General features: G+C 36.9%; 2 protein-coding genes across 3 annotated transcripts in view; one reads left to right on the forward strand and one right to left on the reverse strand.

Moving 5' to 3' along the window:
- Positions 1-2,124: 2,124 nt before the first annotated feature.
- Positions 2,125-12,574, forward strand: ARG1 (arginase 1). Its single transcript, XM_019729378.2, has 9 exons — positions 2,125-2,262; positions 2,606-2,721; positions 6,252-6,324; positions 8,239-8,413; positions 10,376-10,535; positions 10,916-11,010; positions 11,350-11,454; positions 11,676-11,812; positions 12,053-12,574. Exons 2-9 carry the CDS (start codon positions 2,665-2,667, stop codon positions 12,217-12,219), a joined length of 969 nt encoding a protein of 322 aa, XP_019584937.1. The 5' UTR covers positions 2,125-2,262; positions 2,606-2,664; the 3' UTR covers positions 12,220-12,574.
- A 1,889-nt stretch (positions 12,575-14,463) lies between these two features.
- MED23 (mediator complex subunit 23) overlaps positions 14,464-20,396 on the reverse strand; it is a 40,177-nt gene continuing 34,244 nt past the window's right edge. For both annotated transcript variants that reach the window (XM_019729375.2, XM_019729377.2), the window contains 5 exons: positions 20,127-20,199; positions 18,964-19,178; positions 18,105-18,225; positions 17,202-17,333; positions 14,464-15,569 (listed from right to left, as the gene is read on the reverse strand). In XM_019729375.2, the coding sequence (XP_019584934.1) occupies positions 15,402-15,569; positions 17,202-17,333; positions 18,105-18,225; positions 18,964-19,178; positions 20,127-20,199 (709 nt within the window). In that variant the 3' untranslated portion in view covers positions 14,464-15,401. The remainder of the gene's footprint in view (positions 15,570-17,201; positions 17,334-18,104; positions 18,226-18,963; positions 19,179-20,126; positions 20,200-20,396) is intronic.

A 20,396-nucleotide genomic window follows, 5' to 3' on the forward strand; every position in this document is an offset into this window, starting at 1 on the left:
GGGTAAAGTTTGAGCTGGAAAAAGTGGAGCTCTGAGAGAATGACATAGGTAAGATGCCCTCTGTCTTCTTCCTTTAGAAGTCCTGAGACTATAATTCTGAGGATTGAAAAGATGGTTTATGTTTACAACAAAAAAGGAAGCAGTGACCACTAGAAATCAGCATGAGTTTAGCAAGAACAGGGTCTGTTAGGGTCACCTCATCACCTATGACAGGGAAATCAGACTGGTAGTCGACAAAAGGTAGCAGACAAATGTAGCAAGAATTTATTGACAAACCTGGTAGTTTTCCTTATGATATCTTTATGGACAAGATGGCGTGTTTGACTTAGGAACTGAGTGAACAGCTATACTTAGGAACTAATGAGTTTTGTTGTTGTTCTTTTTTCAGGCAATGAAATTTGAAAGATAACAAATCTTTACTGATTAATCTGTAAATTTAGTAAAAATTCTAGGAGGGATTTTTTTTGTGTGTGGAGGGTAATCTAACAACTTATTCTAAATATATGGAGAATAGAGGCCCATGAATAACTAATTCAATTTTGAAGAAAAAGAGCAAAAATGTTACTCTTGTCCAAAGAATGGTAAGCTATGCCATCAAATCATGGTAATAAAACAGTGTGGACCTGGTGCAGCCACAGGTAAATAAGCCAATGGGACAGAAGAAACAGCTCAGTGACACATCTATATATGTAGGAGAACTTGGTATATGGTGGACATACTCCTGAAATTAATGAGGCAAAATGAATGGATTGTTCAGTGGGTATTGTTTAGGAAACTGATGGACTATATAGGGAAAAAAGTAGTTGAAAAACTTACACAATATACAAAGATGGGTGTGAATGAATTAGAGAACTAAAGACAAATGCTAAGGCAAATAGAAGAAATTATAGAAATATATATTTGTGATTTTGAAGTAGGAAAGACTTAAGCAAAACTTCAAAAGCACAAAGCATAATGGGAAAATTATTTAGTTGCCTTTTTAGAAATTAAGGATTTTGCATGAAAACAGATACAAAGTTTTCAGATTACTGACAGTTGGGAAAACTTATTTGCAATGTCAACACCAAAAGAGTTTCATATCTAGCTATACAAAAACCACAAATAAATACCTAGGAATTACAAGCAAATCCATAAGTGAACAATAGGAGCCTATTTGGAAAACGGTTCTATTAAAATGAATCTGTGAGACCTTTGTTTCCTCATTCACTCATTCTATAAATATTTATTGAGTGCTTATCATATATCAGCACTCTTTAGGTCCTGGGGATACAACAAACAAAATTCTCTGCCTTCATGGAATTTAAATGCCGCATAATGTTCTCTCCCACCAATAGGAAAAATAAACTCGTTTCTATGAAGCAAATCTTCCTTTTATTTATTTATTTTTTTAAAGTTGATTGTGGTGACAATTGTTAGTAAAATTACATAGATTTCAGGGGTACAATTCTGTATTACATCATCTATAAATCCCACTGTGTGTTCACCACCCAGAGTCAGTTCTCCTTCCATCACCATATATTTGATCCCCCTTACCCTCGTCTCCCACCCCCCTCCCTCCTTACCCTCTGGTAACGACTAATAATCTTCCTTTTAAATTACAATCGAATCGTGTCATTGTAAAGTTGGAAGAATGTTTAGTGTGCATTTTTTCTAAATCTATACTTCTGCGTGACAATAAACAGCTCCCCACACAGGTCTGACAGGCATGAGGAGCTGGCACCCGCCCACAGGTTGGGTGGATCCAGAACATTTAAGAGTGAATCATGGCTTTTCCTCTACAACCTGTGTGTGACATTTGGCGACCTCTCTGAGCTTCAGTTTCTATATCAGTCAAATGCAGAGACCTGCCATAAAGTTGATACAAGGATTAGATGAGATAATATAAAACAGAACAGCACGTGGCACATGATAAAAACTTAGTGTTGGCCATTTTTACTTTTGTATCTTGATTATGATATTATGATTCCAAAAACTGTTGTTTTCCTACACACTATGTTTCAAAATTCACATGGTAACCCCTTTGGCTTGTTATTAGGTAATTAGGTTTTTCTTTAAGTATTAATCAGAAAAAGAAGTCATATGTTTTCCCTAAGACTGCACCCTACTGGTGTATGAAGTATAGCTCATGGATTAACCATTAATCCTAGTGTGTTAAACCTGAACCCTAGAAACCTGAGGGGTTGTAGGGCTCCAAGGGATGTGACAGACCATCTTGCTGGTCCCAGCCCTTTTTGACACAGGAGGACCCAGAGGCCTGCAGAGGTAAGTGCTCTTCCCTGAGTTTGCACAACTAGAGCCATGGCACTGCTTTTGCGAAGATTAATTTATTATGATTAGAAAAGCTTATTATGATTAGGCAATAAAGGTTGTGATTAGGGAAGGTTAATGTCAGATGGCTGTGAATTGGTGACATGAATAATCTCATCTAATGAGAGACCTGGACTCAGGGGATTTATGGTTATTTCATGTATTAAGAACTTTGGAGACTTCAGTCGATTGCCCCTGTTTGGTTTGGTAGGTGGAGCCAGTCTTCCTCATTAGAATAAGGTAAACAGATTCAACCCAATTATAAATGGAAAAAAAAATGTGCCTTCTATCATTGAAGATTGCAGAGACTAGAGACTGGTTGGAGAACTCAGGTGCGGTGACAAGAAGTATCAGAGCATGAGTTCCAAGCCCAAATCCATAGGGATTGTCGGAGCTCCTTTCTCCAAGGGACAGGTGAGTAAAAAGCCTGGCTTTGAATATCTAGAATTTATTAGAAAGTTTCAGACTTAAAAATCAGTAATTGTTATTATGTGGTTAGTTACGTTTCCTCATATACTCTGGCCCCCAAAATGGTATATATTTTAAAGTCGTCTCACCATCTTACAACTTTGTATAATTATGATCACCAACTCACTGCTAGTCTTCTGACTCCTAATCTCAGCCACAGCTGGTTTTATTTGACTCTACAAACTTTTTCCTCATATTTTTTAAGAGAAAATATTTTTATTTGAATGGAAATGGACTGTTTCTGCATTGCCTCCACTCATTTAGATTTCTGTGCTCTCGTTGCTTTTGATGCTACTGTGTATATATTGAGAGAGAAAATTTTAAGAAAGCACATGTATTTAGTTATGTAATTAATGCTTAGAAAAATTTCATAGGTTGTCGGCAATGATCAGAGTTCTTTTAATTGGATCAGCTATATATTTTTGCTTTATGCAACTTGTGAACAATTCATATTATTTGAGTGTTTTAATGATTCTAGAAAAGTGTTAGCCCATGGACTAACGAGGAGCCTTTGTGTGCCTCTCTTTGAAGGAGGAAAAAAGAAAACTGAAAGAAATTCTGACTGTAAATTGGCAACATGGAAAGGACTCATGGATTTATGAAACTCCCAGATTGCCAGATATGCCAGCAACATTGAACTATACAATGTTTTTTTCTGTCTGGGCACATTCATTCTGGTCAATATGAGATTACAGAGAGCTTAGACTCCAGCATGTGTCTGTGTTTAAAGAGGGGGGAAAAAAAAGAACAAAAACAAGAGCAAGCAAGACAAAATGTGAAATTAAACTCTTAAGGTTAATTTTTTTTGTCATTATTTTAAGTGGAATCTTCTCTAGGTTTCTCAGAATTTTCTCTTTGTTCACCTGGTCAGCGTTTCACTCCTCTTGGTTTTGAACTCTTGCTTTGCACTCAGGCTTTTTATTGCAAAACTAAATGGGACAGGTCAGAGGTTAGAGACCCAAACTGCAGGTGGACTGTCAGTAAATACTGCTTCACTTCCCCTGGAAATCTTTCAAAGGCCTCTCCCAGAACACAGGGACATTTTTGCTGACAGAGAAGTGTTTCATTTAAGGCTGGGGTTATTGCAAAATCTACAATACGCTCACTTATTCTTGGGATAGGTTCTTACAAAGATAGGACTGAAATAGCTGACAAGAAAGAAGAAAAAGAGGGCAGTAAACAGAAATGAAGGAAGGAAGTAAGGAAAGAAAAACAGAAGGAAGGAAAGAAGGATGGAGGAAGGAAGAAAGGAAGGAAGGAAGGATCCTGAAAATGCCCTTAGCCCTAGACCTCAGCAGAAGGTCTTATGCTGATAATAACAGCCCCTCTAAGGGATAGTATTTTGAAATATAACCTGATGCATTTTCTGCTCTCAGTAATTCTTTTTATCCTCCTACAGCCCTTCCATCATTAAAACATGGCCTCACGAGAATGAAGCTTATTGTCTCACATAGTAAGGGCTCAGAGATATATTTTTTTCTACATTAAACCATAGTATAGAGGGGGAAAAAATGGCCAACATATAAGCATGTGTCCTCTGCTAAAGGAGGTAAAAGTCTGACAAACAAGCAACAGAGAGGATTCAAGTGCAGATGACTAGAAAGTTGAGTCTAAGAAAGGACTCCATCCCCTGTCTCACGCCCTTGTAAGGCAGTGGGAAGCAGGAGGGATGTGGTGGCAAAAAATGAGGTAGGTATTACATTTATTTTACAGTTAACTAAGGCTCAGAGGTTTGGTAATCTGCTCAAGTCACTCAGCCTTGACTGTGTGATTCCAGACAGGACTGTTTGATCCCAAAGCCTGTGTCCCTGACCCACACTGATGCCTCTTTAGAGTCACAGTGGATCTTATACCTGTGGCCAGGTAGGAACCAGGGCCCAGCTTCAAAGGTGGCAGAGCTAATAAGTGATTTCCAAAGTGGGCTGATAAACCAAGCAATGAGAAAAGACTGCTTGTGTGGAGCAGTTTGAATCAAACAAACAAAAAGAATGCTAGGAAGTGTCGCTCTGGGAAATGTAATGACTATGCTGAAGCAAATACAGAGTCAACTAAGATTTGTTCTGAAGTTTAAAAGGGAGAGAGAGAAAATAGCCAGGGACGTTTGATCAAACTGACAGTTTTTGAGAGTCTACTAAGTGTCAGTGCAACACTACAAAATACATTGCCGCCGTGTAAAGAACCTGGGACCGAAATCTAATAATGGAAAGAAGATGAAAACAAACACAGAGCCAAAGGCAAAGTAGAAGCCAAGCAGCACTCCAATGGGTTTTAAGAAGGAGAGAATATATCTGCAGAATATATCTGAAGAAAGGGAATGGAGTAAAGGAGCCAAGTGTCAGACAGAGCGTGTGGGGTCCCTCACTGCCAGAGACAGGAATCTAACATCGAGGATTTACCTGGCAGCCAGGACAGCCTTCTGCTCATTTCAATTGGGAGGAGATACTTGCTTGGTTTGGTGCCACAGCCCAATCCTAGGGATACACACACCTGTCTTTCGTCTCCTCTTTTCATTCTGACAACACAAGATAACGTTGTATCTAAAACCCTTGCTGGAAAGTAGAATCAGAGAGATACACAAGAGAACTGTATCTTCAGATCACTAATCAGCCTGGAGACTAGAGAAGATTTAGGGCCAGGAGGAAGCGTGTTGGTTTCCCTGATGTAAAAACAGCAAGAGTAGAATTCTTGTCCACTGTGCTTATCGAGCAGGTCAAACCTTGAAATAATAGGTTGGTCTTTGTGGTTTCTGCTCCCAGGTGACGCATGTCCCTGTTGCCTGCTTTCCATCCTTACTACTGTGACGATCTGCATGTGGGTCTCTTTCGTGCCACGTTGTTTTTTTTTTAGTGCTTTTTTTTACCCAAGCTGTTCCCCTGGTTTGCAAAATTTCTCCATCACCCCATCCATTTTCCTGAACTCGTGTTGCATCACTCAGCTGAAATGTCATCTGCTCCACCTGACACACTCTGTCCCTGGCATCCTGTTTTTCTTATGACGTCTTCTATCTGCTTGGAAGCAAATCTCCTAGTGCTGTAATTGGGGTGAAATATCCCAATCTCCGATTAGCTTAGGCATTACTCAAAGACAGAAATCCTCTCCTTTTCATCACTGTATCTTCACCTATCAGAGTGCTTTTGCACAAAATAAATGTTCACTCTTGGTAACGTGGTGTGATGGGAAGATGAGATGCAGGTGTTAGAATCCGTAGGCACTGGATCAGGTTCGAAGGCTCTGCTGCTTGTTAACTGTAGGCCTGCAAGAAACTAACCTTTCGGATTCTGGGGCCTCATATTTGACACAGGAGCAATCCAATCTACCTTGCTGTCATGATTAAAAGATAATGTTTATTTCTGGCTCTGTAGGAACTCAAAAAATGGTCGTTACTATTCAACTGATTAAATAATTAAAAGAGTTTCCTATTGGGGCATCTGATGATCAAGATCATGTCTGAATTACTTTGTTTTTTAATTGTTCAGCCACGAGGAGGAGTGGAAGAAGGCCCTAAGGTACTGAGAAAGGCTGGCCTGCTTGAGAAACTTAAAGAACAAGGTAATTTTTAAGCTGAAAGATGATCAGCCTGACTTCCTTCCTACTCTGAAGGAAGAAGCAGGCTCCTGTTAAAATGGGGTGTGTCTGGAGTGACATCTATACCACAGAATTGCAGCATAGGCTATAACTTTAGAAGCACATCCTGTAAAAAATAAACAAAAATTATAAAGGGTATGGGGAGAATGCTCAATAAATATTGCTTATTTACTCAGATATTTTGTCTTTCCAGCCAGACTACTGCATAAGAGAATCTATGTATGCAAAAGCTGGGGCTGGGGTGGGTGGTAGGGGAGTTGGGGGGATTGAAACTGAAAGGCAAGGGACAGCAGGAAGTATACTACTAGCAAGAAGACCCCTATTTGTAAGAGGAAATAAAACAGTAATAATAATGACGTGTGTATGCATGTACACACACACACACACACACACACACACACATATATAGTCATGCAAATAAAAAATGATATTTTAAAAGTGTAGGCTAAAGTAAATGTCATCTTTATGTACAAAACTCTGATAAAGTATTGGCAAGGATATGGAGCAACTAGGACCCTCCGATATTTCCAATGAGAATGCGTAATGATACAGCTACTTTGGAAAGCTGTTTGGCAGTTTCTTCAGCATACATTTGCATTTTGACCCAGTAAACATACTCCTTCTCTTGGTATTTACCCAAGAGAAGTGGAAAGACACATCCATGCAATTGTTTGTACTGGAAGGTTTGTAGCAACGTTATTTATAATAGCCCAAAAATGGAAACCACAAAATGTTCATCAGCCAGTAGAGGGATAAATGAGAGGTGGCCCATCCATACCATGGGATGCAGTGACTGCAAAGGGGCATGAGGGAGCTGTGGGGAGTCATGGAAGTTTCTAAATCTCAACTGTGGTGGTGGCTGAAAGACTGTAGATATTTCTAAAACTCATTGACCTGTACACTGAAAATGAATCAATTTTAGAAAATTTTAGTAAATAAGAATTAAAGCTAGAGAGAGAGAGAGAGAAGGAGAGAGAGAGAGAGAGAGACCCCAACAGAGAACAGAAGATTTGGGTAAATGGACTGGACCAGTTAACAAGCATAATTTGTTCACATCTTATATCGGGTTAAATCTCCTGAAGGTATTATTGAACCCTAGATACACAGAGACATGAATAAATACAATACATGAAGACTAGTTAGTTCAGAACATTGAACTGAGCCCCCATCACAGTGTTACATAAAGTTCTGTACCTTGAAGCCTAATGCAGGGCCTTGTAAGCAGTGTCCCCAGGTCCTTAGGAACTTTGGGTTACCTTATTTAAAAAGTAATAATGAAGCCTTTATTTCCCAAGCTTGCTGAAGTGTTAGGTTGGATGGTAATCACATATCCGTATTTAATTCTGACAGCACCACTATAAGGCAAGGTCCATGGACGGAGGAGGAGCCAAAGTGCTTCAGCAGGTGTCAGATGGGATTGTTAATATGGAATCAGAAAATACTGGTGTATTTCCCTTGGGATCCATATACATACTTATTTATATTTAAACTACTTCTTTATTATCAATACAAAACATGATTATGGTAGAAAAGTAGAAAGTACATAAGCAGAGACAGAGACAAGATGGCTGCCACCACTAAGCCCAAACCAGAAGGTTACCACTGTGGTACTTACCAGCCTAAGTGGATGAATTCAAGAAATAATTACTGAGAACCCAGTGTACAGCAGGCAGCGGTGTGGGGCACAGGTGAGATGATGACGTCAGGCCAAAGTAGACGTGGTTTCTACCTTCACAACTTGTACAGTCCCACCAGATTGTTTTTCTTTGCTTATACGTTAGAAAATATACGTATTTTGTAATTTTAAAATCACCCTGCACAGATGGTTTTGTAATCCTTTTTTATTTAGTAACCTGTGACTTTTGATTTTAATTATAGAGTGTGATGTAAAAGATTATGGGGACCTGCCCTTTGCTGATGTCCCCAATGACAGTCCCTTCCAAATTGTGAAGAATCCAAGGTCTGTGGGAAAAGCCAACGAGCAGCTGGCTGGTGTGGTGGCAGAAGTCAAGAAGAGTGGAAGGACCAGCCTGGTCCTGGGTGGAGACCACAGGTCCTGTTTAATGATGCTGACTATGGGGATCGGGCACAAAAGGCATAAAGCCAGGGTGACCAAAACCGTGACAGAGAAAATATGGAAGGGGAAGCATTGATCAATAGTTCATACCAATTTTTCTGCCTTTAAAAATAATTTCTTGGTTACTACTTTATTTTGGAAACAGACTATCTAAAATCGTGCATTATCTTCATTACAGCAGAAAATACATGAAATATGAATTTCAGTAAAATAGTCAGCACAGGCTCACATTTCTAAATAAATAAGCACTGAGGAAATGCGTAGTCAGCTGATTATACTTGATTATCGATAAAGGGACAACCCATTTAGGTCAACATTTAAAGGTGTTTTCCATTATAAAAGTAAAAATTATACCATTTTTGAAACACACACACATATAAAAGAGAAAAACAAAACAAACAAACAAAAAAAACAGTGGTAATTGTAATTCCCTAACCATTTCAACTGGAATTGAAAATCTGGTGTATTTCCTTGCCATTTTTTCTCACTTGTATTAGGTTGGTGCAAAAGTAATTGCAGTTTAAAAGGTTACAAATAATTGCAAAAACCGCAATTACTTTTGCACCAACATAATACATGATTTTGTCTGACAATTGTGTGTGTGTGCGCGTGTGTATGTGGTAGTCTATGTTTTGTTCTTAGTCTACAGTACAGATTTCCTTATGTTACTTCATGATATATATAAGCATAAGTTTTCACTCTTGCCTAAGTTTTCATTAAGGCATTATATCACTATACACACCCATGTTGTCAGATATTCAGGTTATTTTCAAATTTTTACTATTACCAACATCACCATTTTCACCAAATAATGTGGCAAAAATCGTTTTTGTGCATGAGCCTTTTTAATGTTTACTCTCAAGCTCCCAAAATAAGTTACCAGAAGTATGACTAGATTAGAAAGTATAAACATTACAATGGCTCTTGGTGCAGGAGTCAAATACTTCCTCTCCCTCACTTTTTTCTTCCAAAACCAAACTGTTAGCAAGGCTTCTGTGACAAAACTGCAATTGAGAAACTGGGCCTCTCTATTTTAAATGGAAAAAAAATTAAGTGTAAATTTTAAGAGTGGCATAAAAGACAAGAAACCTAAAGAGAAAACAAACATCAAGACGAATAATCAATGCCAGAACCTCAAGGCAAGACTGCTTCCACCTGGAGAATCGAAAAGTTCATGATTCTCTGAATTGTACTTGCAACATTTATGAGTGGATGGATACAGGCATTGTATGAAAAACACTAATCTTTTAGCTGTTGTGTTAGGTATTACTTAGCTGTTCCATTCAGGCAAATTTTCTGGAGCTTGGAGTGTTTCAGATGAACTGTGAGAGTCTGGACCAGTCTAAGAGTGGGTCTTTAAATGTTTGGCAGGAAACTAGGAAGTTCAAGCATAGTATCTGAGTGTTGAACAGAGTGAGTGCGAACCCGGAATATACTGGCTAAAGTGGCTATAAGGACTACTGAGTGATGCTTTCTGATTGCAAAGAATTAGATTTTAAGAAAAAAATGGAAGGACTCTGTCATAATTCACCCGGGGTAATCAAATATTTACCAAGAGAGATGAGACTGCAGAAAAGAAACCTGCTTTAACCCTGAAAATGGAATAGTGTATCATGCTAAGGAATTTCTTGTGTGCCCAGTATTGTTACCCAAGTTCAATTTTTGGTGAAACTAAATCTGCAATTTTAGTAGACGATGGTTTCGAAACAAAATGACAAATTATTTAGTAATGTCTTGATGTAAATATAACTTGTTAGTAAATATTAAGTGTAAGCTCTCTACTATTGTTTTCATTATTTAGTTGGCATCTTCAATTTAAAACCTATGAGAAATATCAGCCACTTTGACTTAAAGGAAAATCAAGCAAGAGCATTGAGTGAATAATGTGATATATGTAATGATACTGCAAACCTGATGTTCCAACTTTTTCCTCTAAAGTTTGGCGATTGGCAGTATCTCTGGCCATGCCAGGGTCCACCCGGATCTCTGTGTCATTTGGGTGGATGCTCATGCTGACATCAACACTCCACAGACAACCTCAAGTGGGAACTTACATGGACAACCTGTGTCTTTCCTTTTGAAGGAACTAAAGGGAAAGGTAAAAGGCTGGTCGCTATTCTATTACAAAATAGTAAACTTTAGCAGAAGTTTAGGAGGTGGAAGGAGGAACCCCTGTGCCATCTTGTTCTTGGTATAATCTCACACTGTTTTCTCGCAGCCCATAAGCAACGGGTTGGCGGATAAAGGTGGTGAGCTCCTTACCTCTACCTTCCTTGATAGTTTGTGAACTGACTTTATATGTATGTATTGTCCCTTTGGATTCTTACACCGCTTTAGTAGGTGGGGCAGAGTTTTATAAGCAAGTTTGCAGAGCTTCAGAGGTTAAGATATATGCAGTCCAACAAGTGTCCTTAACTTTCAATGTAAGATTTGTTCAAGAGAAGCATATATAACCAAATGGAAACATTGCAATTTTAGATCCCTGATATACCAGGATTCTCCTGGGTGACTCCCTGCATATCTGCCAAAGATATTGTGTATATTGGCCTGAGAGACGTGGACCCCGGAGAACAGTAAGTTTATCCCTTGATGCAACTTACCATCATTTTTGTCCTTTTGAGTGCTAGGTATACTGGCCAAACCAAGGAGAAAACCGTATTTTAAGCACCAAGTCTATATATCTATACTTAAGTCTACATATATTTATATACATACATGTACATACAAATATATGTGTTCAGATGATTTTTATCTTGATTTGTTGTTAAATCATATTGATATACACACAGTTTACAGAACTTAAATATTTTACGTATCTTACCACATTGATCTTTTTCTTGAAAGGAAGTAAGAGGGAATAAAGTCGGCCTCCTTATTAATTGTAGATTCTCTTAATATCTCCTCTTTCATAGCTACATTTTGAAAACTCTGGGTATTAAATACTTTTCAATGACTGAAGTGGATAAACTGGGAATTGGCAAGGTGATGGAAGAAACATTCAGCTATCTAGTAGGAAGGTACGATACCTTGCTCTTCGTGTGTGTGTGCGCTTCTGTAACCTAAATATGATTAAAAGAACTTGCTACTGACACTAATGGATAGAAGTTATTAATAAAGCCTTTATGTAAAAATCACAGAACTTCATGAGTTACTATTTTATAAAGCAAGGTAAAAACCATATTTATCTATTAACTCTTAAGACAACATTAAACTGAACTCTTTCCCCACCTCTTAAAAGAAAGAAAAGGCCAATTCATTTGAGCTTTGATGTCGATGGACTGGACCCATCTTTCACACCAGCCACTGGCACACCAGTCATCGGAGGTCTGTCTTACAGAGAAGGCCTCTACATTACAGAAGAAGTTTACAAAACAGGTGGGTATAAATCTGAGTGAATGAAGAAGCAAGTATATACATGGCCAATAGATCCGAAAATCTATTGATCTGAAAATCAAATGTCTATTGACCCTCCCAGAATGCCCATCACATGAGGCAAGAACTAAAGTTGTTTCAGTTGGTCACCAACGCTTTGCACTCCTGGAAAATATTTCAAAGATACTGAATTTAAAATGTCAACTATTTAATGAATTACCTTATTTCCATTTGTTGTTGTAGGGCTGCTATCAGGATTAGATATAATGGAAGTGAACCCATCTCTGGGGAAGACACCAGAAGAAGTAACGCGAACAGTCAACACAGCGGTAGCAGTAACCCAGGCTTGTTTTGGAGTTGCCCGGGAGGGTAATCATAAGCCTCTTGACTACCTTAACCCACCTAAGTAAATGTGGAAACAGTATGGAAGAATCTCACAGCTAATGACATAATTAGCAAATCTAAGAATTTACTGATGCTTGCAGTCAGCTTCTTAAAGATTTGGTGTTTCAGAAGAATGTTTTGCCTTAGTAAATATTAATACAATTAATAAAAACTGTATCCATTCCTTCTCAGTGTGAAATTCAAGATTTGGAAATTCAAAGTTTTGTAAAATTAAAAAGCTTGTATTTCCTATATAAGCCCCCACACATAACACAATTGGGTTCCTGATATCAGGAGATAAAACTACCCCACCTGAAAAGGGACCATATTTCCATGTTGTTCAAAAGATGTGATTTTTATAATAAACTCTTTATAATAAGATTCTATCATGTTTACATGATTCCAAATATATGCAAAACACACACACACACACACACACACACTCACACATCCTGCTTAAAACTACTAAAAGGATTTAAAAAGCCACAGTGAAATCATCATCCCCAAAACATCGTGAAACTAAAATCTGGCTCTGGTTTCTTCATCTGTAAAATGGGTAATCATAAGTCTTGAGTAATCTCCACGTTCATTAATGTTAGATGACCATGTTTTATATTTTTCTAAACCTCAAACATGGTGTTGGTTTATATTTTAAGCAGAGTAGCCTCTGGGAGGTAGAAGAAAGAAATCAAAATGCTATTTGTTTCTAAGATCTGCTAATTCAGAGAGGGGTTTCACTTAAAATTATCTAATTATCTGTGATTTCCAAACACCCCATCCTTCACTCATTGCAATTACACTGGCTCTAATTAGCTGAAATCTTTAAACAGTTCAGAACACTCATCTTGGCTCTGGAATATAGTGAGAAGAGTGGAAAAAAATAAACGCGAGTAAACTATGATCAAAACCATGAAAGCAAACTCCTCTGCTTCTCCCACACTTGTGCAGAACTCGAGCGGACTGTCAAGGAAGCAGGCCCCAGGAAAGGGGCCTTTTATTGCTGCGGTTGCAATAGCCACATCAGCCAACTGATTCTTCACATGCAGCTCAGATTTTTTAAATTAGGGAATATTGAGGAACAGTGTGTTTTTTCAGGACCCACCAGCTCCAGGTCAAGTTGTCGTTTTCAATCTAGTTGTGGAGGGCGCAGCTTCACTGGCCCATGTGGGAATCGAACAGGCAACCTTGGTGTTATGAGCACTGCACTCTAACCAACTGAGCCAACCGGCCGCCCAACAGCCCAGAATTTTAAACCTAACTATTGACACTATGGACTTTGTAAGATATTTTACTGAATTACTTTTAGATAAGAGCAATTATGTGCGATCTTGCTTTAGAGTATGTGTATTGTCCAATATAGTAGCCACATGTGGTTATTTAACTTCATTAAAGATTAATAAAATTTAAAATACCATTCCACGTTTCAAGTGCTCAATAGGCACATGTAGCTACTAACTACGGTATGAGGCAGCACAGACAATGTTTCCACCATTGCAGAAAGCCCTACTGGACAGAGCCACATGACAGTATTCATTTAAAAACTAACAACAAACAGGACTTTCAGGATGTAATGAAGAAAGGCACCTTCCCCCCCACCTCAGGCACATTCTACACCCAAATAAAACTTCTGTCTTCTATTAATTAATTTCTCCAATTAATTCTAATTCTTTTAAAAGTTTATTTGGGGAAAATCATATTCACATTTTTAAAGCTAGATAGGAAAAAAATTGATCTTTCAATAAATTTATTGGAATGTATATGTCCTTGAGAAAGTGATACTGATTTTCACTTCCGTTTTTCTATTTGTATAGCAGTGTCACAATTATTCCCATTCTATGATCTGAGCAATATATTCCTTGAAGTAGTAAGACTGTATTGAGACTAACAGTAATACTTGAATTCATTTCTAGTGTAAAATTTCTGAAGAATTTTCACAATAGCCTAGAAAAATTACTTATACCATTATATAAATTTTAAGCTGGACTTGCATGGCAAATAAAGATTTAGAGATTATAATAATATAAACCACAATGAAGATAAAAATCGAGGAATAATGTATTTGGAAATAAAAATTTGAAGTATAGTTGGCTATAAACTTCATTAATTCTTTTTAAAAAAAACCAAGTTACTCCTAATTTCTAGGTCAATGCCAGTTACTGACTGTACTATACAATCCATGGAAGCACCCACATTCTGTTACTACCCAGTCAACATACTGCCTACGACACAGCAAACATTCATTCATATTGAGTAACCAATCAGAGAGTATATTCATTCAACAGATTTTACTAATTATTTTTCAAGTCTTACAATAATAATGCCATTTCCCCCCAAAATTAATATTGTCTCTCAATATCCAATAAACTCTAAAGAACCAAAATGTACACTGTATTTAAAAAATAAATAAACATTTTAAGATTATAAAAATTCAAGGATTATATCAGCTGCCAACTGAGTATAAACCTGGAAAAACCATTTATTTTTAAAAACAGATTGGAGAATTGCCATTTACGTATGACTTTATTAAGTTTATGCATTTCTAGCTATGTTATTTACTTACATAACTTCCAACTCTTTTCATACACTAAATTCAAATCTACAGCAAAGGGAGAAACTGGCCAATCTACCTCAATAGAAACATTAGCTCCTTTACTTGGAAATCTACGATAAAAATTTTAAGCCATTTAAAAAGAATATGAAACCATTTGTTCCTGCAATGCAATGAAATCTACATTCTTTATTGACAAAAATCTCTTATCCCAAAGATACACCAAAAGAGCTTTCTGTATAAAAAGATTTGTAATAGCTATTTTACATGTATGATGCCTTGAATACAATGTATTTGAAGACTGAATAATTCATTAATAATAAAAAATAAAAACAAAACCAATGGCTAGAACAGGAATGACTGAAAGTATCTAATAAGTCATTTGATCATAGATACCTCCATTTTCCTAGGTAGCTCTAATAAACTGTTATGGTTATGAAAAACATGTAGCTTACTTGATCTCTTAGAGACATAAGTATAGATAGGGAGGTGGGAGTTACAAGGTGTCAACAGATTCACCATTTGAATCAAAATAAAACAATCTGAACTTCGCCACTTCGACTACATCACTATGTAGCATCATCGTGTTCAGATTTAAGAGATTTGAGTCCAGTTTCAAAGTCAGATGTATTTCCATTTTCACCACAGTACACCCTGACTTCACTGAGTTCCTGGTAAAGACACCGGCACCTGATTAGACTGAGGTGCTGGAGACCCACTGTTTATGGCTTGTGGAGGCACTGTAGCTGGTTCCATCTTGCTAATGTGTGTGATGAATCGAAGACGAAGTTTTAAAGCTGGTTTTAAATTACAAATAATCTTCTCTACCTAAGAAATGAAAACACATTAAAAATATTTTAACAAGAGAATAACAATTTCCCACCTTTTAAAGAAGTAATTGACACATATCCTGAGACAATAAACTAGGGAGTGGTGTGGATGAGAAGGTTCTCTACATGTTTTGTGCTTTAACAAAAGCAGATATAATTATTTCTCTCTCACATGAGAAAAAAACGTGTGCTCCCTCACACACATTATAGCGATGTACATATGTGTATGTGCATTATCTATCTATATACGCATATGCTTACAAAAGCACACCCACTTACCTAGCTAGTGAGTCATCATACTGCCAAAAGCTAGTATAGTTTATTTACACTGGAAATTTTACACATGCAACAAGTGATCACCCTTTTAAAATGTCATCTTCACAGAAGCATGAAGCACGATTATATTTTGAAGTTCTTTGAATAATGTATGACTAACATTCATCTACAAAGCTAATTTTTTTTTGGTCTTGATTTATACTTGGAATTCAAACTAAATAATATCAGATCTACTCTTACTTAAAATACTGTAAAGAAATACATAATACATCAAGCAGTTTCACAGCTTTCTTAGCTTTACTCAAATGCCCTTTGACCTTGCTGGGAAAGATCAGCCCATTAACAATTTTTCCTCCCTGGATTCCCTTGTGTGAAAGTGTCTTAGGCCCAAATATAAAGGAGATGCTAAATAAAACATGTCTGGATTGGTTCCCACTCAACTCTCCTTGACAATCAGGCTGAGGCATAAAGGACTCAACATCCTCCCCGTTTCCCCAGCTCCAACCAATGAATACAGGAGATGAGGATTCATATGTTTACATGTCAGTTTACCTCCCTTTCCCATTATAGAAAGAAATAAAGTACAAAGGGGAAGTCATTTAACTTCACCTATCTGCCCTACCTCCACCCTTCTTAAATAACTGAGACTGCTTCCCAGGTGGGAAATTCAGTTATGACTTTCCACTGTCAGCTCTACTAGGAAGTGGTTTTTCACATGTTGAGTCAGAATGTGCCTCCTTAACTTCACCTGAGTTTATATGCCCTTTGAAGTGACACAGAACTAATCTAATACCTATTTCAAATGGCAACTCTCCAAATATTGAGGACATGAACAGTCCCTAGAACTTTTAAAATTCAAGTCAAGCATCTCTAGTTCCTGCAAATACCCTTATGAAATTATTCGCTGGACCCTCCTGCTTCAGGCTTCCTGTCATGCTGCAATTTGTCCAACGTTTCCTGCAATTTGTCCAATTTGTCCAGTGCACCCTAATCACTGTGGGGAAAAGCAGGACCTCCTTTACTTATAACACACCTGTCTGGTCTTTTTAGTAGCCATATCGTACTGTTTCTGCCTAATGAGATAAGTGTTAATCAACTAACTCCCTTAGGTCTTTTTCAGATGTCCTGTTGCAAATATCAAGGGAGAAAAGTATGAGAAATTATAACATGTATTTACTTTTACTTTAATACTATATCCAGACTAGTACGTTCATGTAGCCTAAAAAGGTCTGATATCAACCCTTTCTCTTTAAAAGAAAATTAACAAAAACACTCATCCAAGCAGAAAAGTCTTATCACCGTATGTGCAAGTTTTCCAAACTAAATATTATTAGAAAAATAAAAGTTAACTTACTTGCTCTTTTACGCTGTCACCAGTAAACATATACTTCATATGATACAGGAAGTCACAGATGGGATCCATGTAATTTAAATGGGGGCTACCCTTGTCTACATTCAGCAACATGTCATAAAATGCCACACCAATCTATTTAACAAATAGTATAAAATTAGTTGAATAGTCAGAAATGGTTCCATTGTTCAGCATGATGCAATTGGACTCCATTCCAAGACTAGCACAGAGGAATACCATGCTTGTTGAAGAATATCACTGATCATACAAATCTCTGTGCACTTGGGAGCTATGACATGGCCTGCATTTAATAATCGAATCAATAGTGGTACAAAACGCCCCAATAGGGCTTAAATGCAATTTCTCCTTATAACTTAGTAATTTCTCTTAAAATTAAGAGGTGGACAATCCCCTTTCAAGAAACCATCTCTCAATTTCATTTCCAGGATAACTGCAATCTCAGGGATCCTTTAGATTGTACTTCTTAGTTCTATTTGATGGCTCATACTTTAAGATTCTATTCCTGGATCATTTTCTTTTCTCTGAACTTTGTTATAGGTGATTGACTTCATCCATTACCATGATTTTAATTAATTCCTCTTTACTATAGTGTAGGTTTTCAAATACATCTTTCCATCCATAACTGTCTTCTCAACCTTGATGATGGTTTTTCCCCCTGCATTTCCAACTCAACACATCCCACACCAAACTCATTATAGGTATATGAGTTCATGGGTATGCTAAATTCTCTAAAATCACTCTTCTCTACTAATAGGCACGCTAAATTCTCTAAACTGACTTCTCTACTAATGGTTATGATATGCAGTTTGAGAAACACTGGGAAAGAAACCTAAATAGATCTTTTAGAACTTAATTTTGTCACAGAAAATCCAGATTATATTTTACCTCTATCATGCATCGAGTTCTCTCTTGCTGAAATCTTTGTAAAAATGGACCCACAAGATGGTACACATATAGCAACTGGAATTCAGTCTTCACTATAGGAAGAAGTACTTCAGTGAGAAACCTAAAATTTGAAGATAAAAATTTCTTGTGACTTAAAATCAGCTGAATTGTTTGAATTTTATTAACACAGTCTATCCATGTATTTGCAAAACTTGTAATAATTTTTTAAAAATTCCTTTTAATTTTGGTAACATTTCTATTAGGTTGGTGCAGAAGTAACTGCAGTTTAACAGGTTAAAAATAATTGCAAAAACCACAATTACTTTTCCACCAACCTAATAATTCATCTCACATCTCTTGCTTGTTCTTTTCATTTGATTGTTGAAATAAATTCAGATTTAAAGCCATTCTTAAAAGCAAAATTACTGAATGACAGAGGTGAATTATGTGAAATAAAGAGAAAAACCAAGCTGACATTCTCAAGAAATCTGAATCTAATTAATAACAATTTTATGGTCAAGATAAATAATCAGAAAATAGGTTAATATCAGTTACTCAGTTCAAAAGGCAACTTTCGGACTATATTCTGGAAAAAGCATAAATTTGACTAAGCTTCCTTAAAATGTAATAGAAAACAAGATTCTAGATTATTACTTACATATACAAATGAATCTTTTTCAAACAATTCTGAAAAAAGAAGCTTTCTGATTATCTAGAAGTTCTACTTAACTACTTAACTCTTACTTTACAAGTTGTTCCACTGAATGAAATATATACCTCGTGTGTAAAAGATATTAAAAAAAATAAAACAAAACAAAACGAAAAAAGTCAAATTTCTTTAAGAAATCATAATACCTACTTGGGAATGAGAGAAAGTTGTCCGATGCTAGAATGGTGCCACACAGCATGTGCTAGAGCTAATGTATAGCTACAGCTCATCTCGGAGTAGGACTGATGACAAGCAGTGAAATCAAAGAGGCGGAATGGATAGCCAACCCACTCTGTTTCAGATGTCAGGCTGGGACTGCTGATAACGCTCACAATTTGATCATGAAGGACAATCCAATATGGCTCCTTTAAAACCAAAGGAAAGCCTGATGAAAAATATCCCTTATCTACTCTAGTATTCCACCCCATATCCAATATCACACTCACAAGATTCAAATAATAGCACTTTCTCATTCTTTAATGTTTTCTACTTATCCAGCTTCTGTCTCTGAGTAATGGAAATTTCAAAATCAAAACGGGGTGGCTTCAGTATAAGTCAGTAACAACCAGGGAGAAGTGTCTGTGAGTTAGAGGGCTCTATACACATGTCTGTCCTGTTCATTTAGCTCCTGATATTTGCTATACAATAAATCTAGCTTAACAATATTTACTATACTGACAATACTGGTACACATATGTAATTCCGAAATAAATATATTTCAGATGTGTGTAAGGAAAAAGTGATTTATAGAGGTGCATAATCAGAAAAGTCTGGAGAGCACAGGGTCAGATAATATTACTGACATTCAAAGATACCACAACAGACAACTGTGTGCTGCTGACTAGACACATGTAGAAGTCAGGGAAGAGTTCACTGAAGAAGCAGGCCTAAGTTGGCAAGGAATGAGTAAGCTTCAGAGATGCTGACAGAAGGAAGAAGGGTTCCGGCATAATGTCTTATTCTCTAACATATCAAAAACACCTGAAACATGTCTCAACAAGCATTATTTGCATGAGCAAAGGCTATAGATACATAACATGTTAAGCGGTAGAAAGTAGATCAAATTGTAATGTAAAAACTAAGGGTGGATTGGTAAAGTGGGACCAATGGATGTAGGGACCCAAAAGTCAGGTAGATTTAATTAGATGTGATGTAGAAGGCAAAAAAAAAACACAAAAAAACAGTCACTATAGATTTTGAAGCGGTAACAATGTGAAAAGTTTAAAAACATGAAAGATTTCATTAACTGCATGATGTCCTGTCATTCTTGTAGCTGCATTCCATTACTACATACGAATCACAACTGAACTCACTGGTAGGGCAGTGATGATCAATCCAATTGCATTCATCCATGCTGTGATATTCTCTCTTGGCACTAACGGCTGACTACAAGTGGGAAAAATAATAAAAATGGTAAATTATGAAAACATTTTGTATGGTTGAAAATGGATCTTATTTTGAGAACATACATAATTCAGAGGCTGACAATTGACCTACTCCAATAAAACTACAATAGCTTTTTATTAAGTAAAAATTTAATATACGTACACAAAAACAAAATAAGGATTTTTTGCTTGTTTGTT

This window comes from Rhinolophus sinicus, linkage group LG05 (assembly GCF_036562045.2).
Source record: "Rhinolophus sinicus isolate RSC01 linkage group LG05, ASM3656204v1, whole genome shotgun sequence".
NCBI lineage: Eukaryota > Metazoa > Chordata > Mammalia > Chiroptera > Rhinolophidae > Rhinolophus > Rhinolophus sinicus.

Coding starts and splice junctions, on each gene's coding strand:
- ARG1 (XM_019729378.2), top strand. CDS start 2,665: ATGAGTTCCAAGCCCAAATCCATAGGGATTGTCGGAGCTCCTTTCTCC. Junction 8,414..10,375: donor GTCCTGGGTGGAGACCACAG/GTCCTGTTTAAT, acceptor TTTCCTCTAAAG/TTTGGCGATTGGCAGTATCT. Junction 11,455..11,675: donor TTCAGCTATCTAGTAGGAAG/GTACGATACCTT, acceptor ACCTCTTAAAAG/AAAGAAAAGGCCAATTCATT.